This window comes from Paroedura picta, chromosome 8 (assembly GCF_049243985.1).
Source record: "Paroedura picta isolate Pp20150507F chromosome 8, Ppicta_v3.0, whole genome shotgun sequence".
NCBI classification, from domain to species: Eukaryota; Metazoa; Chordata; class Lepidosauria; order Squamata; family Gekkonidae; genus Paroedura; species Paroedura picta.
The window spans coordinates 18810215-18827781 of record NC_135376.1 but is presented as its reverse complement, the minus strand read 5'-3'; the positions used below and the strand labels follow the sequence as shown (position 1 = coordinate 18827781).

Genomic DNA, 17567 nt, shown 5'->3' with positions numbered 1-17567 from the left:
CCATTTGAATCTAACAGAGGCTGTGTACAGTTTTTAAGACTGGGTTGTTGTATCCTTTCATCCCATGTCCTTTACACACTTTAAATTACACCGTCTATCCTAAAGCTGCAAGTAGGTCTGTAAGCATGCCAGTAGGAGGGGCTCACATGTACACTATGTAAGTCAGTTCTGCCAGATAAGGAAGCTGGATAGGAACAAATTTGTATATGTCTTTCCCACCCTGCAAAAGAGGAACAAATTGCAGCTACAGGGTGAAGTGCAATTTATACTATGGAAAAAGGGAAGTGTTAACACAACCCCTGCAACTTTAATATTTTAGAGCTTTATAGCAAGTCGAGTAATTAGCTACAAAAAAATCCCATAAGACATTCTAATCAGCCCCTCTCATCATGTCTCCAAGGGCCATTTAAAGAGAGCATACAGAGCATCTGCAATGTTTTCAATTTAGACAAAATATCATGTGACGTTAAAATAAAGTATTCTGAAGTCAGAATGCTTATCTTTCTGAACTTCATAAACTGTGAGTGAACAGAGGTAGTAATATGTTCCATGCTGTGAATTTCTACTTTACTGCTGACCATGAAGAACGCCTTTCTATACAGAGAGGATTTGCTCAATACTCACTTGCACTTTAACTTCCTGATGGCTGAGAAGAGGAACCAAATGAGGAACTATCCCAGAGTCTATCACCATCTGGATCTGTTCATTGCCTGAATCCGTTAGGTAAGAGAGGGCCCAGACTGTATCTACCAATATCTAATTTAAAGAAGGGGAAAGGATACAGTGCATCAGAGGAATACAAGCCAAGTCCTGTAAGGTATGATATATTCATGAGAATAACATTTCAAGTTCACAATATGTACTCTATGGTGATTTTTTTAATGTTTCCTGTGTCACAAAATAAGATAGATAGTTCATGATAATTCCTGGACTGCAGCTCTATAACCCCCTGAAACCACTTCTGCAAGAGTACAGAAACTGTATGCAGAGGAACCATGAAGACTAGGCCAGCCCTTAACTATGATAACACAACTTCTATCACAATGACCGTTATACTGCCAAGGTCTATTAGGCAGTGATCAACTTTTTCAAATCAAATGCACCCCCTTGCTATGGCAGCACCCCATCCTGTGCTAAAATTTGCTTGCAAGGCTCTCCTGACTCTCAAGGAGGAGTTCTAGGGACAAATGGAAGGATGCCTGGGGAAGAGGGAAAAGACATCCACTCCACCAAGTGGATCCAATCTACCAAGTGCTTTCAAAATGGTTTGTGTCTCTCATTCGCTCTGAAGCCTCCCTCAAACCCACTTTTCAAGGGAAAAAAAACCCTTAATCTGCCCTTAATCAACTGTAATTAAAGTCATGCAGCTGGCTACACGTGTACAAGTGGGGAATCAAACCAGCTCTCCAGATTAGAAGCTGCTATTCTTAACTACTACACCAAGTTGGCTCTCAGGATAGCAGAAGCATGGAAATCCCATGGTTTGCTCCTTTAATTGAATGAGTAGTACATTTGAACTAACTCTCGATGTTGTAGGGGCCATGGTCTTTGAGATACATTTTATTTTGCTTCATTGAGATTTAATAGACATAACTCAGCATACTCACTTGCCTTTAGTAGTTACCTTAAAAAGAAAAGAAACACAGTACTATCATATTTAATACTCACATTTACATCTGTATGGTGAATTAAAACACAGAGTGCTGGAAGGATCTAAGGAACAAACAAAAAAGATGTTCACAATTCTGAAGCAAAATTAAAAATATAAAGTGTCAACAAACAATCATGCAAGGTTACCTCTTGGATGGTTTCCATTGGAGGAGGTGGGTCTTTGTGGCGACATAAGTTGACCATTACCCAAGTAACATTTCTTAAGAAAGTTATGGGAATAGACGGGCTGATGAACGACAGCAGAGGCTTCACCACTCCAAGGCTAATTACATAATCTCTACACTGCGGTCCATCACCTGCACAAATCATTACATTTGATCAATAGCATAAAATCCATAAGCAGCGATCCAGCAAGATTACTTTTTATGATTAGCGCCAGCAATTTGGAAGTGACTATTTCAACTTATATGCAGAAGTACACACTGGAAAGGCCATTTAGTGTTATACAACAACAGTGCTATTTCAACACTCTCACTAGTACTAGATGTGCACCCAGAACCTAAGAACATCGTTGCATATATGTGAGCATTCAACACTTCCCAACATCCCTGCAATATAAAAGAGTCAGTTCTAATATCTGTACAAGATGCAATGATAAGAAAAACAGATTGTAATTGTAAAGGCTTGTGGTCACACGTCAATTAAATTACTGAAATGGATAATTATGTTATATACTGAAAGCAAGACTGACAACTCATTCTTATGGAAGGCAGCACAAAGTTGGTCCAATTATTGTGCTGCACTGTGTTCCTAATCAATACTCTGTGATCTGTTGACGTTTGCATGCCTTTTAAAAAAAAAACATGCATCCACTTGGTTCCCTCCATCACTTGCTTTTGTCCATGGACCTGCAGGACAGCAATCTATGCATAACAATGTTCAGATTATAAACCATACGATGTGATATTTGTGTTTTTAGAATTAAAGCGTTCTGAAACAAAAATTGGGTACTGGGACCCTGGCAGTTCATTCTCACAATCACTGGTCTCCAGGTACTCACCTCTCGGGCCATGTTTTAATTGATGTGTTATGCCTTTGTATGCATCTTTCTTCTAAGTGTTTTCATGGGTTTGTGGGGGGGGCAGGGTTGATTTTAATGGCTTTAAAATGTAATTTCGTCATGTGGCCCTTGTGAGGGCAAAAAAGTAGGTATTCTTTTTAAAAAGATAAAAACAACTTTCATGAGATCTTTCCTAGTGCAGTCACATATGTACAACTTCATTATAAGTGCCTTTGCCAGACTAACATCTTATATATTAGATTACACAAGGCTGACCACAATAACTAGCTATCCAAAGGTTCATATTCAGTTCATTTTTTTAATTTAATAAATTTGTAGCTTCTCTTCCTCCTAGAACTCAAGGAGGGTTACATATAAAAATATCCCTCATAAAACCCAACCCTAAAAACAGCATTAATTAAAATACTGAGATGGCAAGATCTCGCCTACTTCCTACAGTCATCCTACAAGGGTGCGCTAGATATTATAGGGAAGCCTGAGGGGGGCCCATTGGACTTTCATGCTCCATTGTAAAAGATGCTTTGGCGAAGATACATAAAAGAAAATGCAGGACTGAGAAGAAGGCCTCTCTAGTCAAAACTAATTTTCTCATAGTTTGTTAGTTCTGGGGTTTTTACATACAATGTAATACTAACCTATGATATTTCCTAGGGCCCACACTGCCTGTTCACAGACGTTTTGATGGGGTGAATGCAGGAGTCTCAAAAAAAGTGGGACAGCATCTGCAAAATAAAGGAAATATTAAGAAAATGCAACTATTGTTTTATTCTCTAAGCCCTTACTCTGGAAAGCAGAGATTTAATATTAACAGCAGCCAGATCTGAAAACCTGACAAAAGATTTATAATACTTAAGCCAAACTTCAGATAATGGTGGTTTTAGAAGGCTTTTCTCCATGCTTAGATATCAAAATTATGAATCACAATGATAGAAAATTGTGCAGAATTCGTGGTTATCATTCAGGACTTCAGGTAACGGAATTTGTTCAGGAGCGAAGAGTTCTGTTTTTAAGTTCTTTCACAGCACCACAATGTCCAATATAACTCTCACACCTCAGGAAAGATGCATGAACTGTCCTCAGTGAAAGAGATGCATGCAATCTCTTTCAGGCATATCAATGCAAAGGCTCAGGAAACATTCTGCTTCCTCCTTTCTTTGCACTGGCCAAATGCCTGAAGCTCTTCTTAGCACAAGTCTTTAGAAAGAGACAAATCATGTGGCCTTCCTCATTACCGCCCCTGCACTGGAAGAACACTTCTGTCCAACCATGCAAAATTTAGCTGACAAGACAGTCTTCCTACACCTTTTTTCCTTTACAGAAACTGAAGCAGCTGAAGCAACTGAATACATGCACAATTTCATCTGAAAACTTAAGAAAAATTCAGCCTTTTGAGTAGGACAAAAAACACAACTTGGTTTAATTGTCATTATCACACACTTATAAGATCAGAAGGAACGATGAGATCCAACTCAATATGTAGCACAAGTGAATGCTTCAGTAATCAACAATAAAGTTTCCATAAAATCCTTCCTTGACCTGCCACTGACTTTTTCCTTTTCCAAGCCTGTCCATTTAAAGTTCTCCCCACCTTTTAAATGTTCAGTTTTCCAAACATAGGTGCCTCCATGTTTTCAGTAACATCTTCCTTAACTACTGTATGGAAGTTCTGGTCTTTATAAGAGTTGTCAATGTACAATATTCCCCCCACCCTGGTGTCTGGAGGGTTCCTATTATATTAAAGTTTCTGAGACTTAGAATAATGGGCATAGTGGACAGCAGTGCTCCTTCTTTAGAAACAAACAGCAGTTTTATAAGCTTATTTTATGTCCAAATGCAGTATGAAAAATACTTAAGTTGCTGTCAAGGAACTAAAATGTTAACCGAAGATCTACACGACCAGATAACTTAAATCTACTAGTAAAAAATGCAGTCTATGGGGGAATTCTTTCCTCACAACTGTTACTCAAACAGAGTTAAATTAATAACTCCATTTTAGATTATAGGATAGGATTTATACCGGCATACAACTCCCATACAATATGCAATGTAGTATTTATTTTCTAAGCTTCATTTAAGGTATATAAATACAATTGCTACCAATATATTTAAACTCATTTCTGTATTAGTAGTAGAAATTGTCTTTTGACTATGCATGCTTTCTTTAGATCTGTTTCTGAAGGTAGTTGATATATTCCAAACTGCAATTTATACAAAAAGTTTAAAGCTTTTTGCATTAAGAGAGCTTGAACAAAGCAGTCTTGTTTCTTAACAGCATCAAGAAGTAAAAGTTATTTTTCAATACTGTAGTTTCAAGTCAATTCATTACTTCCAAATACCATAGAAAGGAAGCATATTCAGCACTTTCCAAATTATAACTTTCAACCCATTGGTCTGTAATGATGAACACTGCCGAGCAAGAAATGCAATGTGTGTACAGTTTTACTACATGATCTTCAGAGGAATTTTTTGTAAGTTATTGTGTACACATTAATGCATTGCCTACTATTAAATAGTGATGAACTTACTGGATTGAACTACAGCTTGTGTTTGTTCAGAGGTTCCAGACGCAATATTTGTCAATGCCCATGCTGCTTCAAACTGTAAAGATGGACTATAAAAAAAAGTTTAGTTTTATTTCAATACTTTCAAATGCCTAATTTGGTAAAGAACTTTTTATAACCAATATATACCTTTAAAGTGCCCTGATGAGGGCAGATAAATGGGGTATAAATTTTGCAAAATACAACAAAAGAAATAAATACTCACTTGTCATCTCTTTCAAGACAATGCACTAATATGGGTAATATTCCAGATTTTATTAAGTCATCAATTGGGGGGTTGCGATCACTCGACAGTAGTTTTCTGTTTAGAAGGACATGGGGGGAAAAAAAACAAGAACCTTGCAGGCAACATTCACATTGTTCCAACAAGACTAACAGAAACTAGTTATTTATTCTGGCATGCTCCTTTTCTTCCCTTCAAACATGCTAACAATTAGAAAGTTGCAAGGAATTATGGTAATGCTCCCTAACATGTAACTGCCACAATTTAAAGAATTCTAATTTACTCTTACAAATTTAGATTGCCTTACACATATTCTGTTTTTCTATTATACTGCTCCTGAAATGTAATCCTATTTCCAAAGCAACTTAATTGGAATAAATCTGGATTAAACTGACAGATATACAAAGGCAAGTGTAACCATTCATTTGCTGACCTTTAAATGGACACAACACAGACCTTTTAAAAACTTGACAAGATCTCTCTCACAGAGAGGACCCCTAGGTCAAAGAGTTAACTATCTCTAAGAACACTATTAATATAGAAGTTCTTACATAAATTTTCAAACAATTTCTGTTAATATACACTATATTACAAAACCTGCCAAAACAAGAAATTCATGTGCATTTGGCTCTTACCTTGCAGCCTGGACTGCGCTTAACTGGATACCTTGGTTGTCACTTGAAGCATTCTAAAAAAAAGTTCAGATGTCAGAACCTTTACAATAAACCAAACGGGGAAAGGAATGAAAAATGGGATTATGTTTACCTGCACTATTGCCTCCAGAGATGTATTTTGCTAAAACAAATTTAAAAAGTTACAAAAGTTAGAAATATTTTAATAAGGCATACAAACAACTGATTATATAAAATATACTAGTTCAGTTCTTACCACCCTGAAGTCACCATCTATATCAGAATCTTCACAAATATCCTCATTAGGTACATTTCTTCTCTTTAACAGATGTTCATCTCTCTTTGTCTTTTAAGTAAAAAAAACATACAATTACATGCCAGCAAAGCCATATTTGCTATCCTTAAAAATTGCCATAAATATGTAAGCGAACTAAAAACCCACTTAGGTGACAAATTGAAAGAGGGCTTGTGCAGTACAGAAAGATTTTATATTACTTCATTTTTATACTAAAAATCATAAACGTATTCATATTTACATCCACTCTTAAGCTGCCAGATGGATTTTCACTTCATACTGAGAGAAATTGGAACATCAGGAAACATTAATACAATAACTTTACTGTCCCTGTAGCTTATGCCTATGTTTCAACCTTTTGCTACCCAACTTTTAACAACATGTGCCAAGGAAAAAAAATTCTCCTACCACTTCATATGTTGTTATTATGTGCGAGGATAAGTCAAAAAGTATTGCTACAAAATCATAGAAACCATAAAAATGTGATGCTATCATTTGGCCAGCATGTTGTGGTGGCTAAGAGTGGGGGCCTCTAATCAAGAGGTACAGGTTTGATCCCCCACTCCTCAATTTGCAGCCTGATGGGTGATCTTGAGCCAGTCACCGTTTTCTCAGAGCTCTCAGCTTCACCCACCTCACAGGGTTTCTGTTGTGGAAAAGGAATGGAGGGTGATTGTTAAGCTGCTTCGAGATTCCCTCAAGTAGTAAAAAGCAGGGTACCAAAAAATCTCTTCTTGTTTCTTGACATAGCCTCCATTCTAGGTCTATGCACTTCAGAAAATGGTATTTCCATCTCTCTAACCCTTCTCCAAAGAATTCTATGCTCTTTGATTTACAACATGTCAAAATAGCAGTTTTGACAACCTCGAAAAACTCAAGTCATTTTTCTTTTCAATGTTCTTTGAATTCTGGGAACAAGAATTCTGAAGGGGCAAGATCAGGGATGTAGGGTGGATGGGTAGTTTGCCAATGAAATTATTGTAGAACAGCCCTTGCTACCATCAAAGAAAGAGCAGATGCATTGTTGTGATGGGGAAAAAATTCTTGCCGCAACTTTCTTGGCCTTTTCGTCACCAATGCCTTTTCGTCACCAAATGATTGTCCTGAGTCCTTCAAGAAAACTATTTTATATGGAATATTTATTTGTTTATTCATTTGATTTATATACTACCCCTCACTGTGATGTCTTGGGGATTTTGTAAACATTTTGATCGGAATAAACCTTTACTTATATGAACTGGAACCCTAATAGTAATACTTTTTGACCTACGTCCATATGTTTTACCCCTACTAACACTTTACAATTTCTGGAGAAAAAAAAGGAAAGGAGGATATATACAAAGAGGTGTATTACACAACTGCAGCATCATGGAAAAGGAGCCACAGCAGAGCTAGAGCACAATTCAGAGCAGCAATTATTCACCCCTTGAAATTGAAAGATCTACAGTTAAACTGTTTTTCCCCTACAATCATAAGGACAATTCTTTTCAGAAGAACTAAGGTTATTCAGATATACAGAATTTATGCTATCATGGTAATTTCTCATTACATATGCTCAAGAAAATTCATCCCAAAAGCACAACCTGTATAGCAACAGTACCTAGGAAAGTCCAAAGCATAACAAAAAATGCCCATCACAGAGTCAGGAAATAACATGAGCAAATATCCACTCTTAATACACACAGCTTAAAGTAATCCAGTATTATACAAAGAAAACAATGGTATAGATCTAAGCTGTAGTATTAGTAGAGCTCAAATATTTTATGTGAAGTTAGAGAAAGGTGAGACAAATCGAGACAGCAGCATCCTGATTCAGCTGTTTACCAATCTGAATGCCAACCATGGCTAGGAAGAGTCTGGGCTAGTAAGTAAAAAGAAAAGCTTTGGAGCTGCAAAAGCAAGCACCCTACTTATTCTAAAGCTAAGCCCACAAAGCAACACCGGCAGATAATACTGTCTTATTAACTGTATAACTGTCCAAAATACAGAAAAAGGTAACTATTAATCAAAGCTCTGGAACTCCTCTCCTAGACAAAAAGTTAACATTTGTAACTTTTTGGCTTAAGAAAAAGTACAACTAAAAGGAAGGAGGATAACAGGTTTTTAAGATGATGAACTATGTACAAAAAGAGTGAAATTTCTCCTAATGGTACAAGTCAATGTGGAGTTAATTTTCAGTATTCTCTACAAGATGCTGTGAATTAATCCACAATATGCCTACTATTTATCAACTGCTAGAAGACAGGGCAGTTACATAAACTCTTGGATTTTGATGGGTAAAAAGAGACTGTCATGTCTTGGCCACAAGCTTCTGGAAGCATCTGCACCATGGATCCCCAACCTTTTAGATCCTGTGGGCACCTCTGAAATTCTGACATAAGGGTGTGAACTAAAAAAAATAAATAGCTACTTTAGGAGGTGCAGCCATACATCCAAAAGAAGCCCAAGTGAAGGAAGAGGGTAATTAAAAAAAATACAACAAGAAAAAGAAGTGAAAATAAAACGAACACTATAGTGTCAGCTGCCACTGCAACAATACTATATTTTAATCTGTCCAGTCAGTTGTATCTCCAGTGGCCAATCAGAAGCCCTGCTGGACATGTGATCCACCTAGTCCCACCCACTTTCTAAAAACACTTAGAGGGTCACAGGAAAGGTGTCAGCTGATGCTATGGTATTCAAAGTCACCATACTGGGGAACCCAATCAACATTGTCAACACTTAAAATACAATGCCACACTATCAGATCAAGCAGAGTAATTAAGATAGGCAGTATGTGCATTCTTACACACAGGAATAGAGTGCACCTTGACAAAGAAGAGAGGAAAGACTATACAGGAATGTAGGGGAAATAAAAAGTGGCCCTTTCTCTATGATATCAGAATACAGTGTCTGCCCACGTTAAGTCCACAGCAATTCTACAACTTAGTGGCAAAAATATAAATAACCTTACCTTTCTTAATTCGACAACTACTTCGTTTCGTTGTCTTCTCATTGTCTGCAAAGTCCAAAAACAAGACAATCATAACCTGCTTCCAATATTTACTAAACTGCAGTTCAGAAGTCTTTCAGAAGCAACTTTTATATGTGGATCCAGTTTTCACCTGGGATTCTTTCAAACAGCTTCTGATGAGTTTTAAAAAGACATAATTCCTCATGCTTGTATAAATTTGCCTCAAGTCTTAGAAATAACAGTTGGAATTAGAAACAATGGAACGAAAACAAAGTATATGAGTATTCAAACAGTGAAGGCAGTAAATCAGTACACGACTATGAAAAACCCTGGAATTATTTATCTGGTTACAAAACCTATTTACTTGTATATACAATTCCATGAGACATATTCCCAATTTTAATACTGTCTCATCAACTAAGAATTTATTAATCTGTATTTACTGACATACACTTATCTCACCCACCATGTATAATCACAAAAGAAATGACTTTTTCCCCTTTGGTGTGGGCCCCTTTATTTATTAATTGCAGTATCTTCCAAAATTTGAAATACAAGAGCCTTATTTCCTTTGCTTGCATCTCTGTAACACTTGAAACTGCTAGACAAAAGTGAAAAATTTAGGATGTAGTATACAAGATTTAGTTCCAGATTAGAATTCAGAAGACAGCCTGAATACTCTGATCAGGTGAGATTCTATGATGCAACAACATCTAGACCACATTGCATGATGCACTAGATAATATTTTAAGCAGCCACCTCTAAGTCAGCATTCTGCTCATGCATTGTGCTTTTGCCTGTCAGCAACAAGACCCATTCATTCAGATGGATCTTAAAAAGAAGACTCAGCCAACTGTTTTTAAAAACAACAAGCATGCAGTGCTTCATACAGAAGTGTAATGATCAAAGTGTCGTGTTCCAGCAACCACTTACAAGATCTGCAATGTATGCAACATTTTTTTATGTTTAGATAAAATAAAACAAGCCACCTATATTTTAAGTTAGAATTTTTGAGAGTTGCCTTAATCCATTCACAGCACTGATAATGGTAAAACCATGCTGTCTTCTGGCATCTTGTTGACAAGTAGGTAAAATGCGGTATGGATCCTAATTCTGTCAGGTGGATCAATAACTGGTTTACAGATTGTACCCAGAGGGTACTTGTTAATGGTTCAGCATCTTCTTGGAAAAGAGTGACAAGTGGAGTTCCCCAAGGATCTGTCCTGGGGCCTATGTTGTTCAACATATTTATAAATGACTTGGATGAGGGATTAGAGGGGATACTTATTAAATTTGCAAACAATACTAAACTGGGAGGGGTAGCAAACACAACAGAAGAATCAGAATATAAGATGATCTTGATAGGCTCAAGAAGTGGGCTAAACTGAACAAAATAAAGTTCAATAGGGACAAATGTAAAGTTCTGCATTTAGGTAGGAAAAACCAAATACACCAATATAGGATGGGGGAGACTTGTCTTGGCAGTGGTATGTGTGAAAAGAATCTAGGAGTCTTAGTAGACCATACATTGAACATGAGTCAGCAGTGTGATTCGGTGACTAAAAAGGCAAATGGGATTTTGGGCTGTATCAAACGGAGTATCATGTCCAGATCACAGGAAGTGATGGTACCGGTTTATTTTGCTCTGGTTTGGCCTCCTTTGGAGTACTGTGTTCAGTTTTATGCACCCCAGTTGAAGAGGGATGTAGACAAACTGGAGCATGTCCAGAGGAGGGCAACAAAGATGGTGAGGGTTTTGGAGACCAAGACATATGAAGAAAGGTTGGGGAAGCTTGGTCTGTTTAGCCTGAAGAGGGGACGACTGAGAGGGGATCTGATAACCATTTTCAAGTATTTAAAAGGGTGCCATATTAAGGATGGAGCACAGTTGTTCTCTCTTGCCCCGGAGGGACGGACCAGAACCAATGGGATGAAATTAATTCAAAAGAAATTCCGTCTCAACATCAGGAAGAAGTTCCTGACAGAGTGGTTTTTCAGTGGAACAGGCTTCCTCAGGAGGTGGTGGGTTCTCAGTCTTTGGAAATTTTTAAACAGAGGCTGGATAGCCATCTGACGGAGAGGCTGATTCTGTGAAAGCTCAAGGGGGTGGCAGGTTACAGTGGATGAGCGATAGGGTTGTGAGTGTCCTGCATAGTGCAGGGGGTTGGACTAGATGATCCATGAGGTCCCTTCCAACTCTATTATTCTATGATCTACCTTCCAAGAAGTTTGTCCAAAGTCCTTCAATGGAAGTTAGTGAGTTAGATTCAAGGCACTGCTACACATACACGCACTTTCTTAACATTAAGCACAGAGGGTTAAGCCCGAAAAGATCTTTCCCTTGCCAACTCCATATTAAATCCCAGCAGCTATACAGTTCTCTGGTTAACATCTAATCTAAGAGCTAATAAAGGAAAGCAAAATAAGGGAAAAGTAGTATCACCATTTGATAAAACAGGTCTTAAGTGTCTATCAGCCTGGCATAGTGGAGTGCTGAGAATGTGAACTGGGATGTTTCCATTTCAGTCCCAGTCTAAGCCAGACAAGCCAGAGTTCCACAATAACTATTTTACCTTGCAGGTTTAGTGTAAGAGGTAACTAAGAACTTGGTACATGAGATGCTTTGAACACTGTGGAGTGCTGTGTCCTACGTACCAGCCTATGTCATAAGGAATGGAAAAATTGAAGACATTGAGATGTCTGAAAACTTTTAGACACCAGCATCAAATTTCACGATTTAGTAAAAAAAGTGGTCACTAGAAAGCTAATAGTATCCCCTAAACATCTTATGGTAGTTCCAAAACTATGAAATCTCTCCACAGTAGCAAGAAGTGAGGCCCAAATCACATTTTAACTGTTTTTGTTAAAAAGCCATGATATAACTACAAATTCCACTGAGAAAACGTGAAAAGATTAATTACAGTCATTTCTGACCAAACGGCAGAGGGAAATGGCAGCTTACCAAAATGTTGTCTTGAACCTTGAAAATGGTAATGCATTACAGCCATGGCACCAAGATACCAGTCAGCATGGATGCATTCACACTGATCTTCAATTTCACATTCATCTATATGAACAGGCCAGGTCCTGATAAACTGCACAGCCGCAAGACAACCCTTGCCACAAATAAACGTTTTCTCACAAATTTAATTACTTCATCCCTGCCATCAGACAACAAGGAGTTGATAGGGCTGAATACAGCATCTGCTGCAGTCTTAGGAACTTTACATGAAAGCACAATCTAACAAACCAGCACAGGATAAAGCTATGCATCAATTGTTGCTGAGACAGAACCACAGGTGAACACACTAGCACTTCCATTTGAGGACAATGCCTTCAAACTTTTGAACTCAGCTGCTGATTGCACTAGAACAGCAGTTCTCAACCTTACCTTTGCTGCAATCCTAACTTCGGCGGTGGCTGCTATGGTGGCAGCATGCATGGGTGGTGTACATGTGTGCGCAGGCGCACAACAATTGAGGCCTCCGCCAGCCTTGCCATGGCTCTGCTGCCTCCGCCAGCCAGTGGCGGCGGGCAACCTGGCAACCCCAGGAAAGGGGCCATGTAACCCCAAAGTTGAGAACCATTGCACTAGAAAAGCATCCTTTTTTAGTCAAGAAGTGTTTTACAATTCCTACAGTTACTATTATACAGTTGCAGAACTGCCAATCGAAAGATTTTCTTGGTTAGACGTGCAAGAACTCAACAATGGCAAACGACTGGTACACGAGGGGCCAGATCACTTATTCAGCAAACCTGAAAACCTATGAAGAAGCAGATGCATATCACACGTGCACACACAGTAACTGTGATACAGGCACTATGATGATTGGCTCAATAAAGACTGGAAGGAGGGGAGGATGTATATGAAGTGGGCATATACATAGAGAAACAGCAGTAGATCTGCATTCCTATTTTTTGCATTAAAATAACTGTTCTACATCTGTAAATTCTTAATATCTAATCAACTCTATTCATGCAAAAAACAGCTTGCCTAAAGTCTGGCTTTTACCCTGGTATCAGTATAGTGTAAACTATTAGTGTGGTAGCTGTTAGTAGAACACAATCAAGTGAAGACGTGCACCCTTTTGCAAAATGGTTTTAATCATTTCACACACAGCAGTCATCTTTCTCAAACTCTTACCAGTAGACTGCTGCTGGAAGAGAAGCTCTTCAGCCTCACATACAACATGGCTGTGTGGCTTCCTTGTCAGACCTCTCTTGGGGAAGCTGCCCAGCCTGCTGTGAAGAGCGCCAGTCTGGGAGGTTCTCTCAGGAGAAGACCTGCTGCTTGGAAAGCCACCCAGAATTTCAGGAATCCTTTCTTTCCCCTTGAAAGTGATCCTTAGCTGCCAAAGAGGAAGATGCTTAGTATCATCTCTCTCATTTTCATTTTGGATGTGGCTGTGCTTATTTCCTGGTGTTAGAACACCGGGCTTCTGCTGAAACTGAACACGATTAGTTTGTTCAAGAGACAGAACCAACACCACACAGCAGTTATGGGAAGAGAGCAAGATGTATTTTTCTTGATTTGGGGAATTTTGCAGAAAGCCCCGGGTGATTTGCCTTGAACAGCATCCTCTTGGTCTTAAGCAGTCTCATGTTAACTTACAGAAAACCACAAGAAAAGTGAGTACGATGACCCAGTATCTGGTATCATGGTATCTGTAAGTTACTGCAAATCTGCTTTGTCATGTCCATGCTAGCTTTAGCCTCAAAGGGCACGGCCAGCTAACACACACAAGAAAACCCAACCCCTCCTTCCCAAAACACTGGTGAGGAAGAATGAGCTATCCCATTACAGACAATATCTTAGAATGTAACATTTTAAAGCATGGCGGCAGCATGCTTTAAAAATATATCAGAATTTCAACCGAGCATTTTAGGCACATCCATTCATGTTTTCCTGAAGGTGTCAATGTTAATATTGCACAAATAAGGATTTTGCAGCCCACTCGTTTGCCTAAGATACTAGGGAAAAAATGAGCAAGCAATAGCAGCTTAGACGTCAATTAAATACAATTTGAAAAGACAACAGGACACTTTGAGACCTACACCTCATTTAATCCTGTAGACATGTAAAATACTTACTGTTCAGTGTCTGTCTGTATTTAGACCATTAACAGACTCCCAATTTTTCACCCAAAATACTTTGCTCAATACAATTTAGGAAAAACAATATAAAGACTAAAACTAACTAGTTTTGGTTGAATCTCTTGTATTAGAAACTTATACTACCATGCAGTGGGCTAGATTGCATAATCAGGGACCATAAGGTCCAGGGATTTTTCCTGAGCTCCCCTCAATCCAACAGTCCCACTGAACCCTGGGAAAGGATTCCTGAGGTTGCAGTCCTATGACCTACATGGACTTTCCCCATGCAGGTCAGGCAGATGCACCGAGGAGGGAAAATGAGGGCAAAAAATCACCCTTTCCTTTGTTCATTAACACAGCTCCACTGACAGATGCGAGAAAAAAAATTCTTTCCCCTCCACAATACAGCCCCCCTCCCTCCACATCAGTGCATGCGGATATCATCATTTTGGGATTTAACTGTCTCAAGATCAGAGGGGGCTGCTAAGATAGGGTATGGGTGTACTATCCAATCCAATCTATGAAAAACATATCCTCACAAGAGTTAAAAGAACACATATTGCCCTCTACCTTTGTAATCCACTTTTTGCATTATGACATATCATGCCTTAAAACAGTGTCATTTGCATTGTCCAAATTATTTTTAAAAAATATTTTGTAATTCACCTTGCTTCTCAGTGAATAAATAAAAATCTGCCCAAGACAAGATGATTGGCAGTCTGTCTGCACAATGAATCCAAACAATTCTTGCAGCTGCAAAATATTAAGGGAACCAATGAAGGCTCCTGGTCAAGGAGCCTCCACAGCAGGAGATCCTAAATTATGATGTACTGAGGACCATTATTTAACTGTCATTTAAATTTTTTAAAATCACAACGTGGGAAGGTACTAAAAATGACTCTGAATTACTACTCAATTGCTGCATCTGTTCTATGTGACCATGATCCACTAAAGCCTATATTGGTGGTGAAAAGTATCATCAAGTTACAGCTGACTTATAGCAACCTCATAGGGTTTTCAAACAAGAGACATTCAGAGGATTTGCCCCTGCCTGGCACTGCGTCACAAACCTGGACATCCTTGGTAGTCTTTACTCCAAAACTAATCAAACCAATCCTGCTTAATTTCCAGGAATCCGGGGGTGATTCTGGATACCTCCCTTTCCATGGAGGTCCAGGTCATGGAAGTAGCATGCATGGTGTTTTTCCATTTGTGCCAAGCAAAGCTACTAGCGCTCAATCTGTCACCATCTTGCTTAGCCACAGTCTTCCATGGAATGGTCACCTCTAGATTTGAATTCTGTAAATTGCCCTACGCTGACCTACCCTTGTCCCTGACACAGAAACGGCAGCTGGTGCAAAATGCAACTGCTAGGGCCCCTCACAGTGATATCTTGAAGGGCTCACATCCAGCTGGGGCTGAGGCACTTGCACTGGTTGCAGGTTGCCGTTTGGATCAGGTTGAAGGTTTTGGTGTTAACTTTTAAGGCCATCTACATCCGGCCTGGCAACATATTTGTGACACTGCCTGTCTCCTTCTCCCCCCTGGAGTGCTCTGCAGGTACAAATCTGATTGTGGTTCCTGGCCTGAGGTACAACTGGCTTCGACCAGGGCCAGGACTTTTTCAGTCCTGGCCCTGACCTGGTGGAATGAGCTCCAGGGAGAGCTGACAATCCTGACAGAGCTTTCTCAGTTCTGCAGGGCCTGCAAGATGGAACTCTTCCACCAGGCCTTTGGTTGAGGCCAGAGCCAGGAAGATCCCAGGCCGCTTGCTGCTAACCAGGATATAGGGCTCCCTTGTGATTGTCCAGAGGCATTTTCATCAAAGGTCTGTTGAACCCGGGGGGAAGGGGGACCTTCTGCCATCAGGGGCTAAGTTATATTGTTTTTGTTTTGTTTTTTAATCAGGGTTTTAATGTTGGGGAATTGTGACCGCCACAAGCTATTGCCTGGAAGTGGCAGGATAGAAGTGCAAACATAAATAAAATAATTTAAAATTTTTGAATGGGAGAGTTGCCTCGTCAGCATACAATATAACCATCAAGCAAACTTCCAACTCTTCAATATTTTCCTATATTTTTATTTTAATACCAGTGTTTATTGGTATACTACTAGATAACACTGCTAGAGATCCTGAAATATGCCCAACTCTGTTGCCAAAATGCATGACTTGGCACTTTCTCCAGGTTTTCTTTCTTTCTTTTCAATAAACACAATTAAAATTTAACATTCTACTTCAAAGATATCCATATCACCAAGCTCTTTAAAATTAATATACTCCATAGTAAATACCACAAACCTGGTTAATAGAAGGATCTCTCAATGCTCCAGGAATAAGTAAGTTTAACCCCAAATCTTTTCCAAAGCCTACCTAAATGCACGAGCAAGCTAAAAGGCTGCCCATTGTAACAATAACTTTAGGCATGTCCATGAAAATAGTAGAGAATCTGATACTCTTCAGGATTTCTTGCAACACTGCACAAAATCAATTACAATCAAGATCCAGTATCTTCCATGATACTTTACTGTGTGTCACTATACTGTGACACACATTACAATGTGCAGTGTCAAAGGGGTCATGAAATATCCAGGGCATGCCTTCTACCCTCTTCTTCCTTCACATGTAAATAAAAAAAGGGCTGTAGAGTGGGCCAGCTGCAGCCAAGAACAACAGTCCTAGCTCTAGTACTAGACATAGGGATAAAGGTAAAGGTATCCCCTGTGCAAGCACTGGAGGGAACGGCCGCCGAAGCAGCCAAATCGCACAAGCCTACTTACCACTCTGCGCCCCAAGAGGCTCTTGAGACACAGGGATAGACCAACTTATATAGCTAAAGGCAGGATTTCCTGATAACTTAAATAGAACAGTCGTTTTACCCCAGGCCCCCTTCCCACCCTCAGCTGCCAAATAACTATATTTTTCAATCCCAAAGCATCTTTCCTTTACCTTCAAACTGACCTTATGTTTTAAATATGTTCTGTGATTTTTTTCATTAAAAAGCATTTTACTGTAATCCTTAAGTACAAGGCAGAACACTCTTCTTTTGGTTTATTCACATGAATTGTTTTCCTGATGCAGAATGCTGCACACGCAGGTTATCCTATTAACTTCAACAG

The 17567-nt window shown here is 39.1% G+C and overlaps 1 protein-coding gene across 2 annotated transcripts in view; it reads right to left on the bottom strand.

Annotated features, from left to right (window-relative positions):
• Positions 1–17567, bottom strand: part of KPNA4 (karyopherin subunit alpha 4) — a 32874-nt gene that overhangs the window by 11715 nt on the left and 3592 nt on the right. For both annotated transcript variants that reach the window (XM_077348535.1, XM_077348534.1), the window contains exons 2-11: positions 9357–9401; positions 6365–6454; positions 6242–6271; positions 6112–6164; positions 5459–5554; positions 5218–5303; positions 3328–3414; positions 1798–1967; positions 1669–1713; positions 625–756 (exon numbers count right to left, since the gene is read on the bottom strand). In XM_077348535.1, coding sequence (XP_077204650.1) covers positions 625–756; positions 1669–1713; positions 1798–1967; positions 3328–3414; positions 5218–5303; positions 5459–5554; positions 6112–6164; positions 6242–6271; positions 6365–6454; positions 9357–9401 — 834 coding nt within the window. The remainder of the gene's footprint in view (positions 1–624; positions 757–1668; positions 1714–1797; positions 1968–3327; positions 3415–5217; positions 5304–5458; positions 5555–6111; positions 6165–6241; positions 6272–6364; positions 6455–9356; positions 9402–17567) is intronic.